At 39.1% G+C, this 25,881-nt stretch overlaps 1 protein-coding gene across 2 annotated transcripts in view; it reads right to left on the bottom strand.

The window, feature by feature from the left end:
• PHLPP2 (PH domain and leucine rich repeat protein phosphatase 2) overlaps positions 1-25,881 on the bottom strand; it is a 106,172-nt gene that overhangs the window by 77,108 nt on the left and 3,183 nt on the right. For both annotated transcript variants that reach the window (XM_020963607.2, XM_020963605.2), the window contains exon 2: positions 13,077-13,360. In XM_020963607.2, coding sequence (XP_020819266.1) covers positions 13,077-13,360 — 284 coding nt within the window. The remainder of the gene's footprint in view (positions 1-13,076; positions 13,361-25,881) is intronic.

The following is a 25,881-nucleotide window of genomic DNA, read 5'->3' on the forward strand; positions in this document are numbered from 1 at the left end:
TTCACACCCTCACATGTCACAACATCAACCACCAGATACAAGTCCTCCCCCCTGTCTCTCTCAACAGACCGCTTTCCAACCACTGATCCTATGCCTGAACTAATTCCTCAAAGGTTAGTGCACTTATCCTTGTGATTCCGAACCTCTGGCTGCCACCTTCTTATCCCTAGCCCACTTCCACGTTCCATCCCAAACCTGCTCACCCCCACTCCGGCCTTTGGAATGTCTGCTCCACAAGCACATTTCCTTTTATCTTAAACCTCCTCCTTTCTCACTCCTTCTATCTTCTGGCCTCTGATACCTAGTTCTCTCTTGATGACATTACTTCTCTTGACATCCTTTCCAATAGTGTCTGCACTTTCTTTGATGTCCCATGACTTACTATGTGCTTCCTTCCCACTGTCACTTTCAGATTCTGCCACTATCACCCAGTAACCTTTCCTCCCCCCTCCCTTGAGGTTAATGTCACCAAAATTTAATGCCAAATCCATATCCTTCTGACCAAACATAAAGTCTATCACTTATAAAGCCCTTCACATTCTGGCCCCTTCCTGTCTTTCAGTCTTTTCATACTTTGCTCCCCTGTCTTCACTCTATAATTCTACTATACCAGCCTATTTGTTGTTCCTTCCATGACACTGCCTCTACTATTTCACACTTTCTGCAAAGGTTGTCACACATGCAAGGAAGGCAAGTTCTCCTCACTTCCAACTTTTAGTTTCCCTAGCTTCCTTCAAGACAGCTCATAGCCCACCCTCCTTTATCCCTCTACCTGCTAGTGCCTTCCACTCTTGAGATTTCCTACTATTTACTGTGAATGGATTTTGTATGTACACCTAGTTGTTTTTATATGCTTCCTACAGTGAGATGTGAGTTCCATTAGGAAAAGGTCTTTCTTTATATCCTGTGTTTACCACAGTGCCTGACACATAGCACATACTTAAATGCTTACTGACCAAGTGACAGATCTAAAGATAGGTATAGCCCTGTTTCCTAGATTACAGAAATGCCATCCATATTGTGAAACTTTTGTTTTGCATTTTTCCACTGCAACTCAGAATCTTCCCTTTGGATAATTCATAGGATCCTCAAACATCTGCCATTGTTAATTTGGCATCAACTAGTAAAATATGCAGCATTTCAAGAACTGCAAAAACAAGCACAGCAAAGGGCTAATTCCACTTTACTCATTAAACTCAACCCCTTAAGTGTTGTGGAGTGGGGGAAGGAAAAAGTTGTAATCTGCTTACAACTCAATTTTGTGTTTCAAAGTTCCACAGACTTAACAGGCTAACAATTAGCTATTTGTTAAATCTCTCATAAGTCAAAGTGATAGGGTGTAAAACAAGTAGAGGGGAGGGAAGGGGGGAGATGGGCCACTAGAAATGTTGGTACAGAGTTTAAATGTGCATATGAAACAACTGCTCTAATGAGACAGTAAGACTCTTCTTTAAGTGTTCTGGATTTTCTTTAAATGCTTAAAAGAACTACAACAATCCACATAACACCTAAATGCATGCACATTTCTCCACAAAATAGCCAATACAGTAATGTTTATCAGTAACACTCATGGCTTCTTGCTGAGAGCAATGTTGTTCTAGTACTGCAAATATCCTACGCTTGTATCTGCAATTAAGACACATCAAAGACATAAAAAAGTTAAATTTTATTCAAAACTTCACAAATGTGAATTCTAATCAGTAATATGAAACAAGCTGAGACCCCCAAAATGAAGTCACAGAAAAGTATATATTAATTTCCTTAAATCAACAGCTGAATTGGAATAAGGCAGGGGTGGGGAACCTGTGGCCTCAAGGACACATGTGGCCCCCTCTAGGTCCTCAAGTGGGCCACACAACTGAGGCTGCAGGTTCCCCACCCCTGGAAGAAGGCTTAGTGGGCATTCTTTGCATCAGCTTCAAATAAAAGCCTCAATGCTATTAAGAATAAGGATAGGAAATGTTAAAAATCATTAATTTATCTTATATTTTAAAGTAATTTATGTTGGAAGGTGCTCTTCACAGACTTATCTTTTTGACAGCCAAAAATTCTACAAAAGAAACAGGTTACTTCCACTGTAATTTTACAAATGCAGAGTAACAAAGATACTCAGTGATTTGCACCCCCTCCCCTCCCCCCAAAAAAACTCTAGAAAATCAATGACAGGGGAAGAATTAGAATAAAGGACCCCAAATCCTAAAGGTAGTTTTGATTATATGATCCATACACTAAGATGCCACTTTGCTTATCTTAAAATTGTCCCCTAAATTCCTGGGCTCTCTTTCTCTTCTCTGCCAGTACTATCTAGCTTTCATCATCTCCAAGGGGTTCAACTCTCATTTCTATGCAGATGATGCCCAGATCAACACAACTACCCCAAATCTCTCTTCTGAGCTCCAGTACCTTCCCCCACCCTGCATCTCACACATCTCCAATTTGAATTTGAAGTCCTGTAGGTTTCTAAACTCAACATGTCTAAAATAGAACTTGTTGGCTTTGCCCCTAATTCTCTTCACAACTTTCTCTTTACTCTTCAGGGTAGTACCCTGAACACCCTCATTGTCCCAGTCACCCCAGCTTACAAACCTCAGTATTTTCTTCTACTCCTCATTTTTACAACAAATACCCAATCCATTGCTGAATCTTGGCATTTCTACCTCTGCAAATATCTCTCAAGTATGTTCCCTCATCTCCACTCATACAACCACCACCCCTGTTCAAGTCCACACTCCTCTCTCCCCTGGACTATTCCAAGAGCCTTCTATAACTGGTCCCTGGCCTTAAGTATATTCCCATTCCAAACCATCCTCCACCCAGGTACTGAAGTGATTTTCCTAAAGCACAAGTCTGACCATGTCACTCTCCTATTAAAAAAACCTCCATGGTTCCTTATTACCTCAAAGATCAAATGTAAAATCTAGTTTGGAATGTAAACTCTTTCACAACCTGGCCACTTTCTACTTCTCCAATCTTCTAACGCTTTAGCCCAGGCCTGGCAAACTACAGCCTGCAGACCAAATGTGGGAAAGCTAAAAATGTTGTTGGCTTTTTTCCCCCCAACTTTTTCAAAATATAAAAAAAAATCGTTAGCTCTTGGGTCCTACAAAAAGAGGCCAGGATACAGTTTGCCAACCCCTGCTAGTCTGTCTTCCATGCACTGTAGCTACCATTTAGCTACACTGGCTTACTTGTTCTCTCATCTGCAAAACTACAGTCTCCCAAATCTCTCTTTGTATTGGCTGTCCCCCAACTCTGAAAGGAATCTCTTTTCCTCACTGCTGATTCTTAACTTCCCAGACTAGCTCAATTCTCTAGGCAGGAGGCTTTTCGTGGTTCTCTCCGACGGGCCAAACCTCTGAGAATACCTTTTATTTGCACCGTCTATATCTGGGGTGAGTTCCCAGAGAGAAGGGATTATGGGTTTTTTTGCCTTTCTTTGTATGCCCAGAATTTAGCTCAGTGCTTAGGAACAGACATTTAATAAATTCTTGTTGACCAATTTAAGCTAGTTTTATCAAATCTTAGAGATGTTAGTCATTTTTTAAAATTGCCTAAGACTAGTGTATAAAATCAAACATGTCCAAAGGGGCAATTCTTTCTAATTAGAAGGAAATAATTACAGTAATCTTCATTAGTCAGTTGTTTATCCCTTTTGCAGTTCAAAGTAACTAGAAAGTCAGAATGGTATAATGTACATTGCCCAGAAATAAGTCAGATCTTGGTGGTTCTTTTCCCATACTCAGTCCTCACTAGTGACATACATATATCACTTAATTTCTCTGGGCCTCCATTTTCTCATCTGTAAAATGAGGAATTTGGACTACTGATTAGGGTAGGCCTATGAATTTTTAAACATATATATTGTAATGACTATTTCAATATAACTGATTTCCTTTGCTATCCTATGTATTTTATGCATTCCAAAGCACTATATGCTGGGAAGGAGTGCATAGGCTTCACCAGACCACCAAAAGGCATTCAAGACACAAAGAAGGCGAAGAATGCTGGACTAGATGGTTTTTAAGGCTGCTTTCAATTATAACTCTGAAGTAAAGTTCTATTTCATTATAAATTTACACAATACTCATTTCTACTTCTACCATAACTACATTTATAGAATCCAGACTATTCCAAATCAGAAACTAAAATTTATCCTAGACCATTTATCACATAACTGTGAGGCTTTTCTTTGTACCCCAATAGATAGATTCTAGCCTTTAACAAAATGGCCCATTTTTCACAGAAAAGAAGTATAACAAACTAATCTTAGCACAGTGCCTGGCACAGAGTAAATGCTTAATAAATGTTTTATCCAGATTAACTGAAATGTTTTCTTTTCACGTGTCCTAAAATGCATTCAAATCAAAGGGATTCCACTGTTAAATGATGTATCCTGGTGACTCAAACAAAGTTTCCCTAATGGTCATAAAACCCAGATTTCTGTAGGTCATTTTGCTTTATGTGGCAATGTAACAGTGTAACAAAAGTTATATCTATTATAACTCAAATATGCAACTTCTAATGATAAAAAGTCTGACAGAAGGAATATTAATAGCAACACTGTGACATAAAGATGCTAAATCACATAAAATACATCTACAATATGAGAAGACACTTCCACCCCATAACCCTTGGCACTCTGCAGATATAAGTCCCTATATGTGCCAAATACTCTAGGTCAGACAGTTTACCAAACTTTTTTTTCCTTCATTTTAAAAAATCTTTATTATATGACTAAGAATGTTAAACTGAACCCTTCTCAGCATTACGAGGATCTAAGACATCTCCAGAGGCCTCAGGATGGAAAATGCTGTCCACATCCAAAGAAAGAACTATGGAAGTCAAATCGCTCTCACTTATTTTTACCTTAAGTTGAATTTTGTTTCATCTTTCTGATGGTTCCTCCTATTGGTTTTAATTTTTACTTACAACTTCACTAATGTGAAAATATGTTTAGTGGGTATGTAAATGTAAAGCCTATGTCAGATTGTGCACCATCTTGGGGAGGGGGAGGGGAAAAGGGAGAAAAAACTTTCAACTCAAAAGCATATGGAAAAAAAATCAAATGTGTAATGAAAAAAAAATCTTTATTATAAGGGACCGCTGTCTGGCAAGGGGTAGGGAAAAGGATACAGTAGGAGAGATGTGGATGTAAAAATAAAACACATGAACAAAAAGATATTTTTAAAATTAAATAGGTACATACATACACACACCAAAACACAGCCTGGAGATACAGCATGGGACAGGGAAAAACCTTTGGAGTCCGAGGGCCTGTGTTCAAATCCAGACTCAACCACTTACCACCTGTGTGACCTCGGGTCAAGTCACTTCACATTCTGGGCCTCTGTCATCATCTACAAAATATGGGACTTGGCCTGGATTGCTTGGAGGTCCTTTCCAGCTCTAAATGTATGATCCTATTAAATTAACTGACATGTTCTCCTCTCAGTTCAGTGAAAATGATTTCATTCTGCTTTTTAGTGTATACCCCATGGTATGGAGGCAATGTACAAAGTCCAATCCTGACGCTCTAATCCATTAGAGAACAGAGTTATGCTCATTAAGTCAGGAGATAACACTACAGGTGAAGTTTCTAGTACTTTGAAATTCAGAGTGACTTTAATAAACAGAAGTGCTTCATCAAAAATAGAAACGGCATAGTAGACAGAGAACTACGTTTCAGAGCCAGGAAGACCTGAGTTCAAGTTTTACTTCTGACATAGAATGGCTGTGTGATATTGGACAAGTCACATATTCTCAATGCTCTGGGCTTGCTCAAATACTGCCTGTACTGGGCTGTGCTCCTTTTTTACCCACATGAGACAGACCTTTCCTGAAGTCCTTCTAAGTTCTCTTGGGCTGGAAAATTGTTCCACCCCATCTTCTTGTGGGTTCTGTTACTCCAGATCAGCAACTGAGGCTCCACAGTTGTAGCTCAGCAGGCTAGCAGCACAGCAGATTAGCTGTGAGGCCTTCAGCCCCAGCCCAGGAGGTCAACTGCAGCCCCAGAACCCAAGGGGGTCAACTGCAGCCCCAGAACCCAGGGCACAACAGACATGACTAGGCCAGGCCATGCTACTGCAACGAGCAGGCTGCCACGCCCACACAACCCAGCACAGAAAGCCAGTGACCAGACCCTTGGCCCCAGCACAAGAAGCCTGGAACAGTACCCCCTGTGTCCCAGAAGCAGAGCTCAACTTTAGAAGTCACAAAATTGACTGGAAAATGAGCAAAAAACAAAAAAGAGCCCTGACCATAGAAAGGTACTACGGCAACAAGGAAGATCAAAACACAAACTCAGGAGAGGACAACAATGTCAAAACACCTACATGTGAAGTCTCAAAGAAGGCTATCAAATGGTCTCAAGCCCAAAAAGCCCTCTTGGAAGTTCTCAAAAAGGATTTTAAAAATAATAAGAGAAGTCGCAGAAAAACTGGGAAAAGAAATGAGTGATGCAAGAGAATCATGAAGAAAGAATCAACAGCGCAGAAAAAGAAAATAACGCCTTAAAAAGCAGAATTGGCCAAATGGAAAAGGAAGTGCGAAAGCTGACTAAAGAAAACAATTCCTTAAAAATTAGAACCAGGCAAGTGGAAGCTAATGACTCTATGAGACGTCAAGAATCAATCAAACAAAATCAAAAGAATGAAAAAACAGAAGAAAATATAAAGCACTTCACTGGAAAACGACTGCTCTGGAAAACATATCTAGGAGAGATAATTTAACAATTAATGGACTACCTGAAAGCCATGATTTAAAAAAAAGCAAAACAAAAAACAGCCTGAACATCCATCACCTTTCAAGAAATTATCAAGAAAAACTGCCCTGATGTCATAGTACCAGAGGGTAATGAGTAATTGAAAGAATCAACCAATCAACTCCTAAAAGAGATCCCAAAATGAAAACTCCAAGGCATATTACATCCAAATTCCACAACTCTCAGGTTAAGGAGAAAATACTGAAAGCGGTCAGAAAGAAACAATTCAAATATCAAGGAGCCACAGTCAGGATTGCCCAGGACTTAGCAGCTTCTACATTAAAGAATCAGAGGGCTTGGAATATGATATTCTGGAAGACAAAGGAGCTTGGATTACAACCAAGAATCAACTACCTAGAAAAAAATGAGTATAATCTTTCAGGGGGAAAAAAATTAACTTTCAATGAAATAAGGGACATTCAAACTTGTGAAAAGACAAAAGCTGAACAGAAAATTCAATTTTCAAACACAAGACTCAAGAGAAGCATAAAAAGTTAAACAGGAAAGAACAAAACATTATTCAATAAGGTTAAGCTGTTTACATGCCTACATGGGAAGATGATACTTGTAACACTTAACAACTGTATCTCTATTAGAGCAGTCAGAAAGGGTATTTATATTGACAGTGGGTATGGGTATAAATTGATTTTGATATGATATAAAAAAAATTAAGGGGTTAAAAAAAAAGAATTGCACTGAGAGAAGAGGGAAGGAGGAGGCAGAATAAGGTAAATTATATCACATGAAGAGGCGTGAAAGACCTATTATAGTAGAGAGGGGGGGAGCATTGTTTGAACCTTCCTCTCATCAGATCTGGCTCAAAGAGCAAATAAGATACACATTCAGCTTAGTACAGATATCTATCCCACCCTATGGGAAAGAGGAAAAGAAAAGGGGATGGGAGGCTGACAGAAGGGAGAGTGGCCAGAAGCAAAAAACTGGTGAGGAAGGACAGGTTGAAAGGACAGAAAGAAAAGTATAAATGGTAAAAATAGGATAAAGGGAAATAAACAGTTAGTAACCATAACTGAGAATGTGAATGGAATGAACTCTCCCATAAAACAGAAGTAGATAGCAGAGTGGATTAAAAACCAGACTCCTACAATATGTTATTTACAAGAAACACATCTGAAGCAGAGAGACACACACACACAGAGTGAAGGTAAAAAGCTAGAGCAGAATATATTATACTTCAGCTGAAGTAAAAAAAAAAAAAGCAAGGGCAGCAATCCTGATCTCAGACAAAGTAAAAGCAAAAACAGAGCTAATCAAAAGAGATAAGGAAGGAAACTACATCTTGCTAAAAGGTACTATAGAAAATGAAGTAATATCAATACTAAACATGTGTGCCAAGTGGTATAGCATCCAAATTTCTAAAGAAGTTAAATGAATTACAGGAAGAAATAGATAGCAAAACTATACTAATGGGGGACCTCAACCTTCCCCTCTCAGAACTAGATAAATCTAACCACAAAATAAACAAGAAAGAAGTTAAGGAGGTGAATAGAATTTTGGAAAAGTTAAACATAATAGACCTCAGGAGAAAACTGAATGGGGACAGGAAGGAATACACCTTTTTCTCAGTGGTACGTGGCACCTATACAAAAACTGACTATGTATTAGGGCATAAAAACCTCACAATCCAATGCACAAAAACAAAAATATTAAATGCATCCTTTTTAGATCATGATACAATAAACATTACATGTAATAAAGGGCCATAGAAACATAGATTAAAAATTAATTGGAAAGGGCAACTAGGTGGCACAGTGCATAGAGCACCAGCCCTGGATTCAGGAGGACCTGAGTTCAAATCAAGCCTCAGACACATAACACTCACTAGCTGTGTGACCCTGGGCAAGTCACTTAACCCCCACTGCCTAAATTTTAAAAAAAATTTAATTGGAAACTAAATAATTCTAAAGAATGGGTAGATCAAACAACAAATCATAGAAACAATCAATAATTTCATCAGAGAGAATGACAATCATAAGACAATATACCAAAACTTATGGGATACAGCCAAAGCCGTAGTACATAGGGGAAATTTTACATCTCTAAATGCTCACATGAATAAAATAGGAAAAGAACAAATCAATGAATTGGGCATGCAACTAAGGAACTAATCAAAAATCTCCAATTAAACACCTAAGTAGAAATCTTGAAAATCAAAGAAGAGATTAATAAAATTGAAAGTAAGAAAACTATTGAACTAATAAATAAAACTAAGAGCTGATTTTATGGGGGAAAAAACCAATAAAACAAATAAACCTTTGGTTAATTTGATTTAAAAAAAGAAAGAAAACTAAATTAACAGTATCAAAAATGAAAAGGGTGAATTCACCACCAATGAAGAGGAAATTAAAGCAATAACTTGGAACTATTTTGCCCAATAGTATGCCAATAAATCTGACCACCTAAGTGAAATAGATACAAAAATATAAATTGCCCAGACTAACAGAAGAGGAAATACAATACTTAAATAACGTCATTTTAGAAAAAGAAATTGAAGAAGCCATCAATGAACTGCCTAAGAAAAAATCCCCAGGGCCAGACAGATTTACAAACATTTAAAGAACCATTAATTCCAATACTGTATAAACTATTTGGGAAAATAGGTGAAGGAATCCTACCAAACTCCTTTTATGACACAAATATGGTGTTGATACCTACGTCAAGAAGAGCTAAAACAGAGAAAGAAAATCATAGACCAATTTCCTTAAAGAATATTGATACAAAAATTTTAAGTAAACTATTAGCAAGGAAATTACAGCAATCTATCACCAGGATAATGCACTATGACCAGGTGGGATTTATACCAGGAATGCAGTTCTGGTTCAGTATTAGAAAAACTATCAATATTACTGACCACATTGATAACAAAATAAATAGAAATCATATGATTATCCGAATAGATGCAGAAAAAGCTCTTGACAAAATACTGCACCTATTCTTAATAAAAACAGTAGAGAACATTAGAATAAATGGATCTGTCCTTAAAATGGTAAGTAGTATCTATCTGAAACTATTAGAAAGCATTATATGTAACGGGGATAAGCTAGAAGCCTTTCCAATAAGATGAGAGATGAAACAAAGATACCCATCATATCATCACTATTATTCAAAAACATACTAGAAATGTTAGCTTTAGAAATAAGAAAAAGAAACTGAAGGAATTAAAATAGGCAATGAGGAAACAAAACTACCACTCTTTGCAGATATGATGGTATATTTAGAGAATCCTAGAGAAGCAACTAAAAAACTACCTGAAATAATTAACAACATTAGCTAAGTTGTGGGATACAAAATAAACCCACATAAATCACCAGCATTTCTATATATTACCAACAAAGCCCAGCAACAAGAGACAGAAAGAGAAGTTTCATTTAAAATAACTTTAAACAATATAAAATATTTGGGAATCTACCTGCCAAGACAAACCTAGGAACTATATGAACACAATTACAAAACACTTTTCATATAAATAAAGTCAGATCTAAACAACTCGAAAAATATCAATTGCTCATGGGTAGACTGAGTTAAGATAATCAAAATGAGGACTAAAATGAAGTAAGGCTGCAAATGTAGGTAGAAGCTGGACTGTAGAAAGCATTCAATGTCAAGCTAAGGAATTTGTATTTTATCCAAAAGGCTGCAGCAGGGAAGCAAGGAAGGTTTCTGGACAAGGAAGTAACTCAATCAAATTTAATCAACAGGAAGATTTGGCAGCTGTCTGGAAAACATATTTGAGAAGAGAGAAGTTGGAAGCAGGACGACTAATGAGGAAGCTACAATCACAGTGAGGGCAAGAAGTGATGACAGTGCTAAGGCAGTGGCTGTATTAGGAGAAAGGACCTGTGAAAGTTTTTAGAGAGGCTGAATGGATAAGATTTGACAAATGGTTGGATATTGAGGGGATAAGAGAGAGAGGGAAGAGTGAAAGATGACTAAGATTATGAACCTGAGGGCCCAGAAAGATGGCTGTACATGAAGGGCAGGTTAGGGGAGATGATGAGAAGGAGTCAGTGAATCCTGTTTTGGACCCAACATATCTGTACATGAGATGTATGAGAGACATCCAAAAGGAGATAGCCAGCTGACAGCTGATAAAGTGTAATGAGAGTTCAGGAGAGAAATCACAGCTGGAGGTATTGCTTTGGGAGTCATCTGTGTAGAAGGAATACCTGAACCTCATGAGATTTTACAATATCAAAAAAGCTAAGAAGAGGATCCAGAATAGAGACCTATGGAACACCTGTGCCAACCAAGGTGGCAAGAGATGGACGGTGACCCAGAAAAGGAAAATATGAGAAGGAATGTTGTTGTGACAAGTAGTTAGGATAACAGTCACAGAAGTCGAAAGGACAGAGTAGGGGCAGCTAGGTGGCGCAGTGGATAGAGTACCAGCCCTGAAGTCAGGAGGACCTGAGTTCAAATCCAGCCTCAGACCAAACACTTGACATGTACTAGCTGCGTGACCCTGGGCAAGTCCCTTAACCCCAACTGCCAAAAAAATTTTTTTTTAAAAAAGGACAAAGTATTCAAGAGGAGGGACTGGTCAACAGTATCTAAAACTGCAATGCAGTCAAGGAAAGTGATGTATCATTATCTACCTGACAAAGGAGCTGGGGAATGAAGAAAATGAAAGCTAAAGATCAGATATCAAGGTTAAGGAATATCTGAAATTACAATATTAGAGTAACTATGATTCAATTTAGTTACAGTCAACTAGCATTTATTAAGTTCCTACTACATTATGGGTTCCATGTTAAGCACTGAGGATGCAAAGAAAGGCAAAAGACAGTCCCAGCTCTCAAGGAGCTCACAGTCTATTGGAGGAGACAGCATGCAAACAACTATGTACAAAAAAGATAACCACGATATGCTGAAGATAGTCAAGAGAGAGAAGGCACTAAGGTTAAGGGGGATTGGGAAAGGTTTCTTGCATAAAGAAGGCAGGACTTTAGCCGAGACCTGAAGAAAGCCATGCGACAGAGAAGAGGAAGAACAGAGTTCCAGGCAAAAGGCCAGTGAAAAAAACACTCACAGCTGGGAGATGAAATGTCAGGTGCGAGGAACAGCCAGAAGGCCAGTGTCACTAGATCCAAGAATATGTGGTGAGGAATAAGGTGTGAGAAGACTAGAAAGTGGGGTGGGGGGTGGGGGTGGAGGGACCAGGTATAGGTATAAGACTGGAAAGGCAGGGAAAAAATTATTCACACACCTTTTTAGGAAATCAATTAAAGTGTAAATTGAGATATGCTCTCATATAGTCCAAACTATATAACTATAAACTGGACACAAGCTAAGAACAATTAGTGCTAATATGAAAAAAAGGCTAATAATAGTGTGGAGTTACCCAGTTTAATGTTAAAGGAAGAATGAAGTTACATTTCCTAGTTGTGACCTTGGACAAGTCACTTCTTTCTCTGCACATACCTCACAGGGATATGGTAAGAGGAGGACCATCTCATAGACTGTGTAGGACAATAGAAAGTACAGTGGAATTAGAAGGCAAGAGAACCAGGTTCTAATCTCAGCACTGCTCTTCACAAATCAGGGAAATTCTCTGGACCTGAGTTTCCTCACTGGCAAAACGAAGGAGTTCACCTCTAACAGTCTATAAATCCTATTACATGCTTAATATGAAGTATAAAACACGGATCCATGGAAAGATTCTTCCCCAAACTGAAACACAACTGATATAAGGTGAAACATGATGTACACAATGACTCTGGCAATGTAAAAGGGAAGAACAACACAACAAATGAAAGTGAATGCTGAGAGACTGAAACAACCAACCCATGCTCCAAAGGAAACCTACAAGAAGGTACCTGCCCATCTTCTTGGCAGAGATGGGGGATTACGCATGGGGAACTGCTGCACATAACATCGGATTTTTCCATGTGTGGGTTGGTTCTGCTAGACCTGGTTTTTTTTCCTCTTTTTTATTCTTTGTTATCAGGGATGGTTCTCTGGGACAGGAAGGGACATGTCAGGAAATACAGGTGATATAAAAAGATATCAAAATTTTATTTTTTAAAAAAGTCTTTCCTTTTCAGGTAGATCCAATAAATGCCAGCTACAAACCAATTGTGATAACTATACAAATTTTTATACCCGACATTCCACAATTTAAATCTTCAAATTTCTCTCTGTTAAGCATTCTAAAAGCAAAGCTTGTATTTAGCTGAGTCTAGTCACTCCACAATCACACATAATTAAAGACTCCTCTCCCTATAATCCATTTTCAGGCAGTATACCTTAATTGTATTTATATATTCCCTAAGAAAATAGGGCGTAACTCCAAACTTACCTGACTAGGTCTCCGTGGAGCTGTAAATAAAGGCTTTCCTTTCCCTGTCCAGCACATATCTCGGATGCTGGTGTCTCTACCGTGCAAAGGACCAGGTGTAAATCAGAAGAGGATGAGGTGACAGCGCTGGCCACGGAGGCAGTGGCAGTGGCAGTAGCTGTTTCTGCTCCATAGAGGTAGACACAGCCTCTCTTCACATCCTCTTTCAGCCAGTTTCTCTCACGGGAGCTGAACCTACTTCTCCTGTGCAAACAGTGTCTGCTTCCACTGCGCTTCATGTTTCTCTAAGGGGTACAAAGAGCAATTACTGGCTAGGATAGCCAACCTCTCAATCAAATGATATTTGGTTGTTTACATAGTCACCTGTACGACCGCATTATCCTTACTACCTGTTCAATGCCTTTACCTTCCTCCCCAACCCACTTTCACACTCCCTCGCTAGAGGCAACATCACGCCACAGAACCAATGACCCCCTCTTTGTATGATTCTCCCTAAACCCACAATGCTCTAAAAAGAATACTTTTCATACCAAAGAAAACACATGGATCTCGGGATCTACTATAAATACCAGTGACACTTAGAAGCACTTGCTACCAATCACATATGGCCTAAGTGCTACCACAAATAAACTGAAGAGCTGTCTACACAGTCTTGCTGTCCCCGTTCCCCGCCCCCCCCCATTCCCAGAGGGTGAGCCCATCATACATTTCTAAAGATTAGTAAATGCCTGTTGTTTGATCTATGCCTGTCCTGTCTCATCTTACACAGGAAGAAAATCCAATTGATCGTCCATGGAATGGACATACTACTGGAAGAAATAAATCCTATCTATCTTGACAATCTTACTCTAAATTAAACACAACAAGAAAGCTGCAGCTACTTGCACTGAGGGCTCACAGGTGCTGCTTCAAGCTTATGCATCCAAGGGCAACAAGAAACATTTCAGGGAACGTTTTGTCATCTCATATTGCATTGCTCAGGATAACGCTGGCAAGGAGAACAGCATAAAAATAATTTCTGCTTAAGCATCAACACTCATCTGAAAAGGATGAGAAGGAAATAAGCATTTATTAAGCATCTACTACGTGTCAGGCACCGTGTTAAGTTCTCTACGAACTATATTTCACCTGACCTACACAGCAACCCTGAGAGGTAGGTGCTATTATTATTACCCTCATTTCACAGATGAAGAAATTGAGGCAAAGGTTAAATGACTTGTCCAGGGTCACATAGCCAGTAAGTGTCTGAAATGGAGGTCCTCCTGGCTCGAGTCCCACTGCTCTAGCTGCCTAAGTAAATAAAGTCTACCAAAAGAAACGGATAAGCCCCTCCAAATTAAGTTAACATACACTTTTAATACTTAAAAACTTTCATGAAAAGGTTGGGAACGGGAGAGGATGGTGAAAAAATGAGTCAGAAAATGTGATTCAGAGCAAAGGCTCTACTATAGATAGAAGTCTCATTTCTATATATTGTGATTATTTTCTTCAAAATGTCTGGAGATACTGGACGTAGTGAATACCAAATGACATTATAAAGAATGAAACTTAATTTTAACAAACAGGAAAAAGATTTATTACCATGGGGCAGTGATTTCCAAATGAGCTGTCTGTGCACATACCACACACTTGTTCAATACAAAGTTAAAAGAAAGACTAAAATGAGAAGAGAAGGTGAGCAATAAAGGTAACCATGATCTGATCTATCAATCAACAAGCAGTTAAGCACCTATTTCATGTTATACTGAGGATATAGCAAAGCTCAACAGTCCCTGTCCTCTAGGTGCTTACAATCCTATTGGAGGAAAATAATATGCACATAGTTAAGTTCATACAGAATACAAAGGGCTATACTGGGGGGGAGGGGGAGGAAAGAATTGGGAAAGGCCTGACTGATCACAGGAGGTGACACATAAACTGAGCTTAGAAGAATCTGAGATGTTCTGAGAGGCAGAGATGAGGAGAGGTAGTGCGCTGTGGCCCTGTAAGCAGGCAAACAAAAGGGAGGTAGTACGCCGTGAATGCAGAACAGCTTTTGTCCATTTTGCATTTTTAACTGTCACTGATACAGAATGAAATGCCTTGGAATACAGCGACTGACTGCACAAATCAATCACCGTAACGGTGACACCAAATGACTTTATCTTTCAAGGGGAGAAAGATGACAGCAAAGACAACGACTTAAACTACAACTCATCTATAAAATCTTCAAGAAGAGGAGAGCAGAAATTTAAGAGTGGTATCACCTCAAAGCAGAAGCAGTGGAGGATAGAACCGTTTATAGAAAGCTGGGCGAGAGACAACTAAGACAAGTCATCCCGAGAGCGTTTAAGGATGAAATCAGACAGCAGATGAGAAATGGAGATCTATAAACACTTTTATAATTAACTCTTTTCATTATAAATAACGGTGGAGTCTCCTACCACATTTGGACTGTCCATGCCATAGTCCTACCTTAAATTGAATAAGGAAGGAAGAATGATACTGAAGAAACAAAGATGAAAAGAGGCGAATATAAAGAGAGGAGGTCTGTGACGGAGGCAATGAAATTTTGAGGGCACTGCGTAACTAAATTCTCATGATACAGGAAAGAAGAGAGAGGCTTGGAAAAAATACGGACTTCTTTTTAAAAAAAAAAGAGAGAGACTATCAAAAAACAATCCGTCTTCTCTCCCACCTCTACATGATCTGTGATCGTAATTTATACCTGCATTCATGGGCATTCTTCGTGAAAGTCTGTGAGGGAAACAAGCAGGCTTTTACAGCCAACGTACAGAAGATCATATCTTAGTCATGCAACTGACTGAAAGTTGTACAGAGCACAAAAGCCTACGGTGCTTTTGCTTACCGTCTGTCAATTATTTAAAAGTATTTGATTCAACAGAACAAAACACCACCTTGAATGGTCTCCCTCCAACAAGGTTCTGTCCACCTGGGAAAATCAAAACAGCACAAGTTTCTGGGAATGACACAACAGAGAACTCGCTTGATGGTCTCAGCTTATTAGATATTAAATAAGCAAAATAGGCAGTTTATACAAATAGGGAAGTGAGGAGGCACAGGAGGAAGTTGTCACTTGAATTTCATTTTTATACTTTCACATGAACTAGTCAAAAGAGGGTGAACACTCACATACACATGTCTGGAGTAGTAATACATTCAAATCAACAATGCAACAGGAGACAACAAGGAGAGGGGAGAAGAGGAGCAAAGAGGAAAGGAAGATTCGGGGAGGGAGAAATTAGTCATAAGCAAAAAAACTCAAAAACCTCGGAAGATGAGTCAAGAAGAGGGGTAGGGGAGCAAAAGGAGACCAAACCACCACTAAGCACTGGGGGCTGAGCACACCCCACTCTCAACACCTTCCTTCTTTGTAAAGAGGGGAGGGAAAGAGTGGGAAAAGTATGAGAGAACAGGATGGACAGAAATACACAATTAACCACCATAACTGTCAAAGTGAATGGGATAAACTCACCAATAAAACAGAAGAGGAGAGCAGGCTGGTTTAGAAAGCAAAATCCAACAATCAATATGTTGTTTGCAAGAAACATACTTAAAATGTAAAGATTCCAACAGAGTTGAAATAAGGAGACCAGAGAAAAATCTATCACACTATAGCAGAACTCAAAAAAAAAAAAATCTGAAGCATCCATCATGATCTCAGACAAAACCAAAACCAAAATAGACTAACATGGAAACTCATTATATGCTAAAAGAAACCAGACACTGAACATAAAGTGGGAAACCTAAATGTACCCCTTTCACACACTGACAAGTTTAACCAAAAAATAAAGAATGGAAGAACTTGAACAGAATTTTATAAAAGTTAGATATGAAAGATCTCTGGCAATTACTAAATGGAAACAGAAAGAGTATGCACGTTTTGCAGTCCTCAGGTACATTACAAAAACTGTCCGCGTGTTAGAGCATAAAAACCTCACAAATGCATAAAAGTAGAAATAATAAATACATATTTTACTGATCACAATGCAACAGAATTTATATTTTAAAAGGGCCATTGAAGAAAATATTGGAAATTTAACTTAATCCTAATTAACTTAATGCTAGAGAATATAGGGAGTCAAAGAACAAATCAGAGAAACAGAGAAAACAACAAGAAGATAACATCTCTGGACAACAGCCAAAGGATCAACAAAAGAAAGAACACACTGATTTGTTGGTATTCAACTAAAAAGACTAGAAAACAAATTTTAAGTCTCCATTTAAAAACCAAAATGGAAATGATGAAGATCAATGACAAGATTAACGAAACTGAGTGTAAAAAATAGTAATAATAAAACTAGGAGCTGGTTTTTAAAAATACAATAAAACAGATAAGCCATTGGGTAACTTAATTTAAAAAGAGTATTACTAGGATCAAAAATTAAAAGAGAAATCACAAGAAATGAGGAAAATATTTTACCCAACTATATACAAATAAAACAGGTAACAAATGAAATGAAGATTTATGAAAATACAAAATTTTTAGACTAAATGAATAATTTAAATAACGCAGACTGAGAAAAAGAAATAGAACAAGCCATAAATGAACTCCCAAAGAAAGAAAATTTTAGGACTATTCAAACAGTCCAACAGAAAACTACACCACACCTAATGAGAAATTCACAAGTCCCCTGGGAAGGTGGGCAAGGGAGAGTTCTACCAAAGTTGGAGCTGTTAGTAACCCTTCTGTCACATGCTCTCTCTCTAAGCATTTCACCTGAACCCAGTGTGTATTTGTGCGAAAGTGTGTCTCCCACTTTGGGGGACTGTATATATTAAATGTTCTTATTATACAAGTTTACTATATGCTTGGAAAAGGTAATTAAGTTTGGTCAACTGACATGGACTCTGCCTGCCAGTGCAAAATGAATGCTTGGAAGACTAAGTCTAAAATGGGTGCTTCAATTGTATGGGATGAACAATCTTCTATGATCTACATCACTGAAGGGCGTAGCCTCATCAATAAACTAAAGAAGTTAATAAGAAATCTTTTAGAATCTTAGCTCTAGTACCTAAGAAAAACAGACTTGGTGACATATCCGTATTTGGGAAAGGGAAGGGAGGAGTAAAATATTATTATATTGCATTATATAGCTTAATGTATTATAACAGCCATGGGGTGGGGAACCTTTGGCTTCCAGGCCACATGTGGCCCTCTAGGCCCTCAAGTGTGGCCCTTTGAGGGGCAGCTAGGTGGACCAGCCCTGAAGTCAGGAGGACCTGAATTCAAATCCAGCCTCAGACCAAACACTTGACACTTACTGGGCAAGTCACTTAACCCCAATTGCCTTTAAAAAAAAAAAATGTGGCCCTTTGACCGAATCCAAACTTCACAGAGCAAATCCCCTTAAGGGGAAGTTTGGATTCAGTCAAAGGGCTGAACTTGAGGATCTAGAAGGCCACATGTGGCCTCAAGGCTAAAGGTTCCCCACCCCTGTAAAATAACCCATATGGGTAAATATACTTGTATATTCTGAACCTCCTATCTTTGAGGGTTGTAAGGAAGTGTTATATATAAATGTGGATTTTAATTGCAGTATTCAATTTGAAAAAATTGGAGCCTCTCCAACATACAAAAGACTGTGCTAGCTGCTAAAGCTTCAAAGACAAGAAATAAAACAATCTCTGCCCTTATCAAACTTATTTTCTACAGGGGCAGGGAAGAGAAAGAAATGGGCACTTTATTTAGTGCCTACTATGTGCCAGGCAGTCTGCTATGGGCTATTTCAAAATATCTCATTTGATCTTTACAAGAACCCTTGGCAGTAACTGCTCTTATTATCCCTATTTTACAGCTGAAGAAACTGAGTCAGAGGTGAAGTGACTTGCCCAGGGTCAAAGGCAGTTAATAAGTGTCTGATACTGGATTCAAACTCAGATCTTCCTGGCTCTAGATCCAGCACTTTTTCCATTACTGCACCAGCTACTGTTAATGGAGAAATATACTATGCTCACATGTAACTAAACACAAGGTAATCTGAGGAGAGAGAGAATATTAACAACTTCAGGCATTAGGGAAGGATTCGTGGAGGCGATACCTAGAGCTGAGCTGTTAAGGAAAGCAAGAATTCTGAGAGGCCAAGATGGGGAAGTAGTGTATTCTAGACACGTGGGATGGCTCATGCATACAGATCTAGGAGACTGAATGCCAAAATAAGTACTAAGTCTTCTTGATTGGACACGTAGGTATAATGACCACAATAATGTAAAACGGAAAAAATAGTGAAAGATGTAAGAATTCTAACATGGTGATCAGTTGGGACTTCAGGGGACGAACAGTGAAGCATCCCTTTTTACAAGAAAGGCTGGAGGGGGAGATGAGTAAAGAGGGTATTTAAACTAAAAAGAGAACCGTTTAAGTATATTCATCCAACTAGATACTACAGAGAAGCTACAACGTAGGAAGAATTACTGTACAAACACCCAGAAGCTCATAGTGGGCACAAAAATCCGAGAAAGAAATGAGGAGTAAAACCCTTGGCCTCAATGTCTCCACAAAAAATGTCCAAATTTTAGGCAACAAGTAAACTAGATGTCTTGATATAGGAAGGCGAATTAGATGTCACAGACATCACTGAGGCTCGGGGGGAGATAAGACATATGACATGAACAGTGGTTGGGCACTGGATGGGTCCACCTTAACTCAAAAGTAGCAAGATAGGAAAAAGGCAAAGTTGGGGTAGGATATAATAGCATAGTAAGAAAGTATATTCATGTGAATAAATCTAGAAACCAGAAGAGGGAAAGAATAGAGAACATTTGGGTGAAGACTTTTTTTTTTCGTAGCAGTGATGAAGGAATTTGTTTTGCTTGACTCTACTTAGGTGTTGCAGGAATTTTTTTTTTAATCAATGGGGGGGTAGCAGAAGAGAAAATATATTTCTCCTCATTTAAAAAACAAAACTTTAATTTAAAAGATGATGAAGGACCTCAATTATCCAGACATCTAGTGGAGCTCCCTGTTAATAGCTTCTTGGCCTGCCATAATACTAATTTCATCCTTCAAAAGTGAAGGAATCAAAAAGGGAGAAATTCTACTCTAAATCTGATTCTCACCAACAGGGAGATACCAGTTGCTTGGGGGAGAAATGATGTTGGCCTTCCAGGAAGGGGACCATTCCCTCTCAGAGTCTGTGACAGAGAAGAGGAAAGTTGGTCATCGTGACATACATCCTAGACTTTAGAAGAACAGATTTCAAGGGATGCAGAGGAAGGCTAGGTAGGATCCGGCGGACTAAAATCCCTCAGGGCAAATTAGCCGAAGAAGAAAATGAAAGCCAAGAAGGAAACGCTGAAATATTAAATGGAAAAAAAATCCAATAAAGAAGAATGGGAATTGTCTTACGAGGCCACTGTGGACTGGGGCAGCTAGGTGGCACAGCGGTTAGAGCTCTGGCCTTGGAATCAGGAGGACCTGAATTCAGATCCGGCCTCAGACACCTGACACTTACTAGCTGTGTGACCCTGGGCAAGTCACTTCACCCTGACTGCCTCACCAAAAAGAAGGGAGACAGACAGACAGACAGACACACACACACACACACACACACACACGCCCAGTATGGCTATACAGATCATTCACCTATCAACTCTGATTTAGAAAGCATTTGTCCAAAAATGGATACAAAGGAAAGCTACAGAGGATAAATACAAAAGCTACGCACGATTCTGTCAAAAATGCGCAAAGGCTAGGGGGTAAAGCTAAGGACCATCCAAAAAGGGTTCTTTTGTTTGTTTTTAGCTACAATGGGGAGAGGAAGAACACCACAAGGAAAAGACCTTTATGGAGAGTAGATTGATGGGCACTGACTGAAGGCAGGCAAAGCTGCCTAATTTCTTTTTTTGTTCCTGTTTCCTTTTCTAAGAACAACCTTCGGGCTGGAAAGGACCAAACAAAAACGGTTAACAGAGAGTGAGGGGCAAGACAAGTTAAGAGAGAGAGCAAGGACACTTAGCTGTCCTTGACGAAGTCACCGTCACCCAGTTGAACTACGGCCCCAGGTTCTGAAAAAACAAAACAAAGCAAAAACCTGCCAAAGGTGACAGCTCAATCACTGTCAATGATATTTTTAAAGATAGTGGAAACAGGAGAAGCAATGTATGACTAGTGAAGGGTAAATGTTGACGATTTCAAGAATAGGAAGTAAACAAGAAGTCTGTGAGAGTAGTTTTAACTGATTTCTGAGAAAATGCTGTAACATTATTAATCACTAGTGACCATCCAGATCATACGAAGCAATGATCACAAAGACCTATCATTGCTTCATCAAGAACATGCCACAGCAGGCTACTTCCATTTTCTGACAAAGTAATAAACTTGGAGCTCAAGGTAATGCTAAACCTATAGTTCAGTATATTTCAGTAAAGCATTTGGTCAAGTAAATCTCAGGCTATTCTTGTGACAACATATGACAGTACAATTAAAGGATTCAAAATTGATTACATAGCCAGACTCAAAAATAATTCATTAACGGTTCAATGCAAACTTGGCAGGAGGTCTACAGTCAGGTCCACCACTAAACTGCGATTGGTCCTGTGTTAAACATTTTTATCAATGACTTAAAGACAAAGATAGCATACTCATCAAACTAACAGATAAAGTGGAGGACAGGAGGTGGTGTGGTTCAGTTGTTTCAGTCCTGTCCAACTCTTTGTGACCCCTTTTGGGGTTTTCTTGGCAAAGATACTGGATCAGTTTCCCATTTTCTTCTCCAGCTCATTTTACAAATGAGGAAACTGAGGCAAACAGGGTGAAGTGATCTGTGTGAGGTCACACAGCTAGTAAGTATGTATGCCCAGATTTGAACTCAGGAAGAGGACTCTAGGCCTGGCACTTGATACCTAGCTGTCCAGAATAGGGGGGTAAGGGTGTGGGTGTTAACAGTATATGACAAAGTCCAGATCCAATAACAACCCTGATGTGCTACAGCACTGAGCTGTATCTAATGATTTGAAATTCAATCAAGAGACATATAAAGTACTATACTTGGGCTCAGGAAATTGACTTCATATGTAAAGGACAGCAGAGGCATGACTGGAACCTCAAGCCTCCCATATCACCTCTCCCTTACCCTCTCTACGAAGAAATCTTAACTCAACTGTGAAAACAGAAGCCAAAATAAAAGAAACAAGCCATTCATAGCAAGCTCCTTCTTCTGATCTTCATCTCAACACCTCCTGATATCATCTCCTGTTGTCTCCTCCCTTATTCTAGTAACTGATGAAGAGGTAGTCCTTGTCCCCCACAAGGCCAGAACCTTCATTTGTACTACTGATCCCACTCCCCCCTGCCTCTCCCAGCAGACTACCCCTTACAATTACCTCTTTTCATCTTCAATCCCTACTTGCTGTTTCTTGCCTCACTCCCTCCAAATACGTCCATACAATCTCTCCTCCTTTTCACAACTGAATCCTCAGAAATCTTTTCTACATTCAATGCCCCCACTTTCTTGTCCACTCATTCACTTCTCAACCTCTTTCAATCTAGCTTCTGACTTCAGTCGTCTACAACTACTATCTCTAACGTTGCCAGTGATATCTCACTTGCTAAGTCTGATGGTCATCCTTGACGCCTCTTTAACATTGCTCGTCACTCTCTCCTAGAGATTCTCTCTTCTCTGGGTTTTTGTGACGCTGGTCTGTCTTGATTCTCCCGTTCTCCGTTCTTTCTCAATTTCCTTTGCCGGATCATCATCCGTATTGACTGACTGAGTGGGGAGGGGGAGTTAAATGTCAAAGGCTGCAAAAAGTTTAACAAGGATGAGGGCTTAAGAAGCCACCGCATACAGTGTTCATTGGTAACCTTGGAGAGAATAATTTCAGTAGTGTGATGAGACCAGAAAACTGAATCTAAGGATTTGGGAAGCATGTGGTAAGAAAAGTGGAGCCAGGGAGAGAGACCACTCTTTCCAAGAGGACTGACGGTAAAAAAAGGAAGGAGAGACATAGGGCAATAACTTGAGGTGATGACAGGATCAAGCAAAGGTACTTAAAATATAAAAAAGAACTAATAATGTTTATAGGCAATAAGGAGCCAGTAGAAAGGGAAAGGAGGAAGCTAGGTGGTGCCATAGTGCATAGAGTGCCAGTCATGGAGTCAGGAAGACTCATTTTCCTGAGTTCAAATCTGGCCTCAGACCCTTACTAGCTGTGTGACCCTGGGCAAGTCATTTAATCCTGACCACCTCAGCTTCCTCATCTGTAAAATGAGCTGGAGAAGGAAATGGCAAACCACTCCAGTATCTCTGCCAAGAAAACCCCAAGTGGGGTTACAAAGAGTGGAACACAACTGAAAAACTGAAGAAAGGGAAAAACTGAAGTTGACAAACAATGAGGGGGTAACCACTGAAGCAAGCTCCTAGAGGATGGAATCAGGGGTACAAATAGCAGGGTTGGCCTTGACAAATAAAAGGACATCTTACTCACAGTCTGGCAAAAAAGAGGGGAAAATGAGTGAATAAATATAGGATCCTCTCAAAAGAAAGGCAGTCAACTAGGTATGAAGAAAATTATATATGCTGTCAGACGTTGGTTTGTTCTGCTTAAGTGTTTATTACAATAGAAGGTTAACACAGTGAAGGGGTTATTGAGAATCAACAGTGAAGTACAAACAAAAAGCATCAACAAGATATTTTTACGACATAGGGGATGTGAGGCTTGGAGTAGAAAAGACGAGGAGGTTCATAATGACATGACCCTTGATTTTCTCAGCAGATGAAGTCATCTCCTGAAAGAAAAGGGGGTGACAGAGAATTAAGGGGCTGGCAGAAAGAGGGCACCTTTGAAATACCATTGACTTGCTTCAGATAAGAAGGATAAATGAATCCCTATCTAACTCTTATAACTCTTCAGCACAAGTTCCTTCAAAAAAGAATGTTCTTATATCTCCAGGGATTAGACATAGGCATTTAATAAAACCAAGCTCTCACAGCTGAATATTTAACACACATGTTTTTAAGAGAACTCATTTGGTTATCATATATGTAGGTAGCTTCAGATTCTTCTCCACTTTGCTTATAATCCAGATGATTTCAAATAATCTTTCATTTCCTCTCCCTGCACAAAGGAGTTAACACCAATCAACTCCTGATCACTGCTAGAATATACAGCAGGAAATCAATTATGCCAAAACTAATTTCAGGAAAAAAAAACCTCAATAATTAAAGCTGTCCAAAAATTAAGTGAGACGCCTTTGGAGGTAACGAAGGTCTTCAAAGGCTGGATAACCCCTTGTCAGGAGGAGAACTGGGAACAAGCATTTTATTAAGCACCTACTTACTATGTGCTGGGCACTGTGCTAAGGAATTTACTGTTATATTCTCATTTACAGTAGTGATTCCTTTTAAATATGGGTTAAACGGCCACTGAAGTCTTTTCCAACTCTCAAATTCTGTGATTTTCCCAGAATATTTTTCAAAAAGCTTTTAAAATGGTGCTCAGAGCTCAGGGAATTCTAGATAAATCATTAAAAGTGCCAAGTCAGCATGGTTTTAATTCTATATTTTTCTTCTTTTTTGAAGGGCTTTTTATTGTCAGTAGTTTACATTATTCAAGAAGCAGAATCCATCTAGTCTAACCCAAATCTGAACAAGAATCCTTTCTACAACATATCTGACAAGTGTCATCCAGATTTTGCTTTAAAAAGAACTTCAGAAAAGGAAGAACACACTACCTTACATAGGACGGCCCATTCATTCTGGGCTCTCTCTAATGGTTAAGAAATCTTTCCTAATGTTAAGCATAAATTTGGCTGTTTGTAACATCCACTTACTGCTACTGGTCCTGAACTCTGGGGCCAAAAAGAACTAGCCTATCCATCTTCCTTATGACAAGCTTCCAAATACTTGAACACAGCTGTGTCATTCTCCCCTCAAGTCCTCTCTTCTCCCTGTTAACTCATCTTTACACAGCATGAACTCAAGACCTTTCACCAGGCTACCTGCCCTCCTCTGAACACTTTGTGGCTCATCAACAGAATCCCCAAACTGAACATAATACTTCAGATGTAGTCTGATCAGGACGGAGCATTTACAAGACAACCCACCCCCCCAGTCCTGGACATAACGTCAATTATCCCTCTCAATACAGTCTAAGATTAGATCACCTTTCTTGGCTGCCACATCTTACTGATAACTCATATTAAACTTGTGGTCCACTAAAACCACCAGATCTTTGTTTAGATTAACTGTGTCTTCATACAAGATGCAACTAACCAGCTCTTCTTCCTCTGACCCTTGCTGATTTCTTAATTACAGATCACCTTAACATTCCTTAGAGACTAAGCAATTCCTATTTCAGAGTACCTAGTTCCTTGCCAGCGCTAAGGGATCCTTCTTCCCTTCCTGTTCTGCATGACTATCTACCCACCCCCTATAACCAAGTACCTGACACAGGTCTGGACATCCTTCTTCTTCATGTAAAAAATGTTTGAGAAAAAGAGGAGGATCAGTCATGTACAGGATAAAAGATGGACAGATATGTTGCACCAGTACCCACAAAATATTATAAGTATTCGAAAGTGGCTTCTACCACTTGGGATAAATCCCTTGTCAGGATTTATATAAAGAAATGGGGGAAAAATTCATTTAAGATATAGCAGTAAGGATGGATTACCACATGGACTGGTGGTACTAATCATGATGAAATCACAGATATATTGAAAAAGTGAAGTAATCCCAAAATTATAAACTCTTTGAAAGCAGGAAATATCTTCTGTAAGTCAATGTAACCCATTCCCACTCGTATTAAGTACTGTGAACACAAAATCTGATGTCTACAACACAGATTATCCATCTATATAATG

The sequence above is a fragment of the Phascolarctos cinereus genome, unplaced genomic scaffold (assembly GCF_003287225.1).
Source record: "Phascolarctos cinereus isolate Bilbo 61053 unplaced genomic scaffold, phaCin_HiC Scaffold_2;HRSCAF=192, whole genome shotgun sequence".
In the NCBI taxonomy this organism is placed as follows: domain Eukaryota; kingdom Metazoa; phylum Chordata; class Mammalia; order Diprotodontia; family Phascolarctidae; genus Phascolarctos; species Phascolarctos cinereus.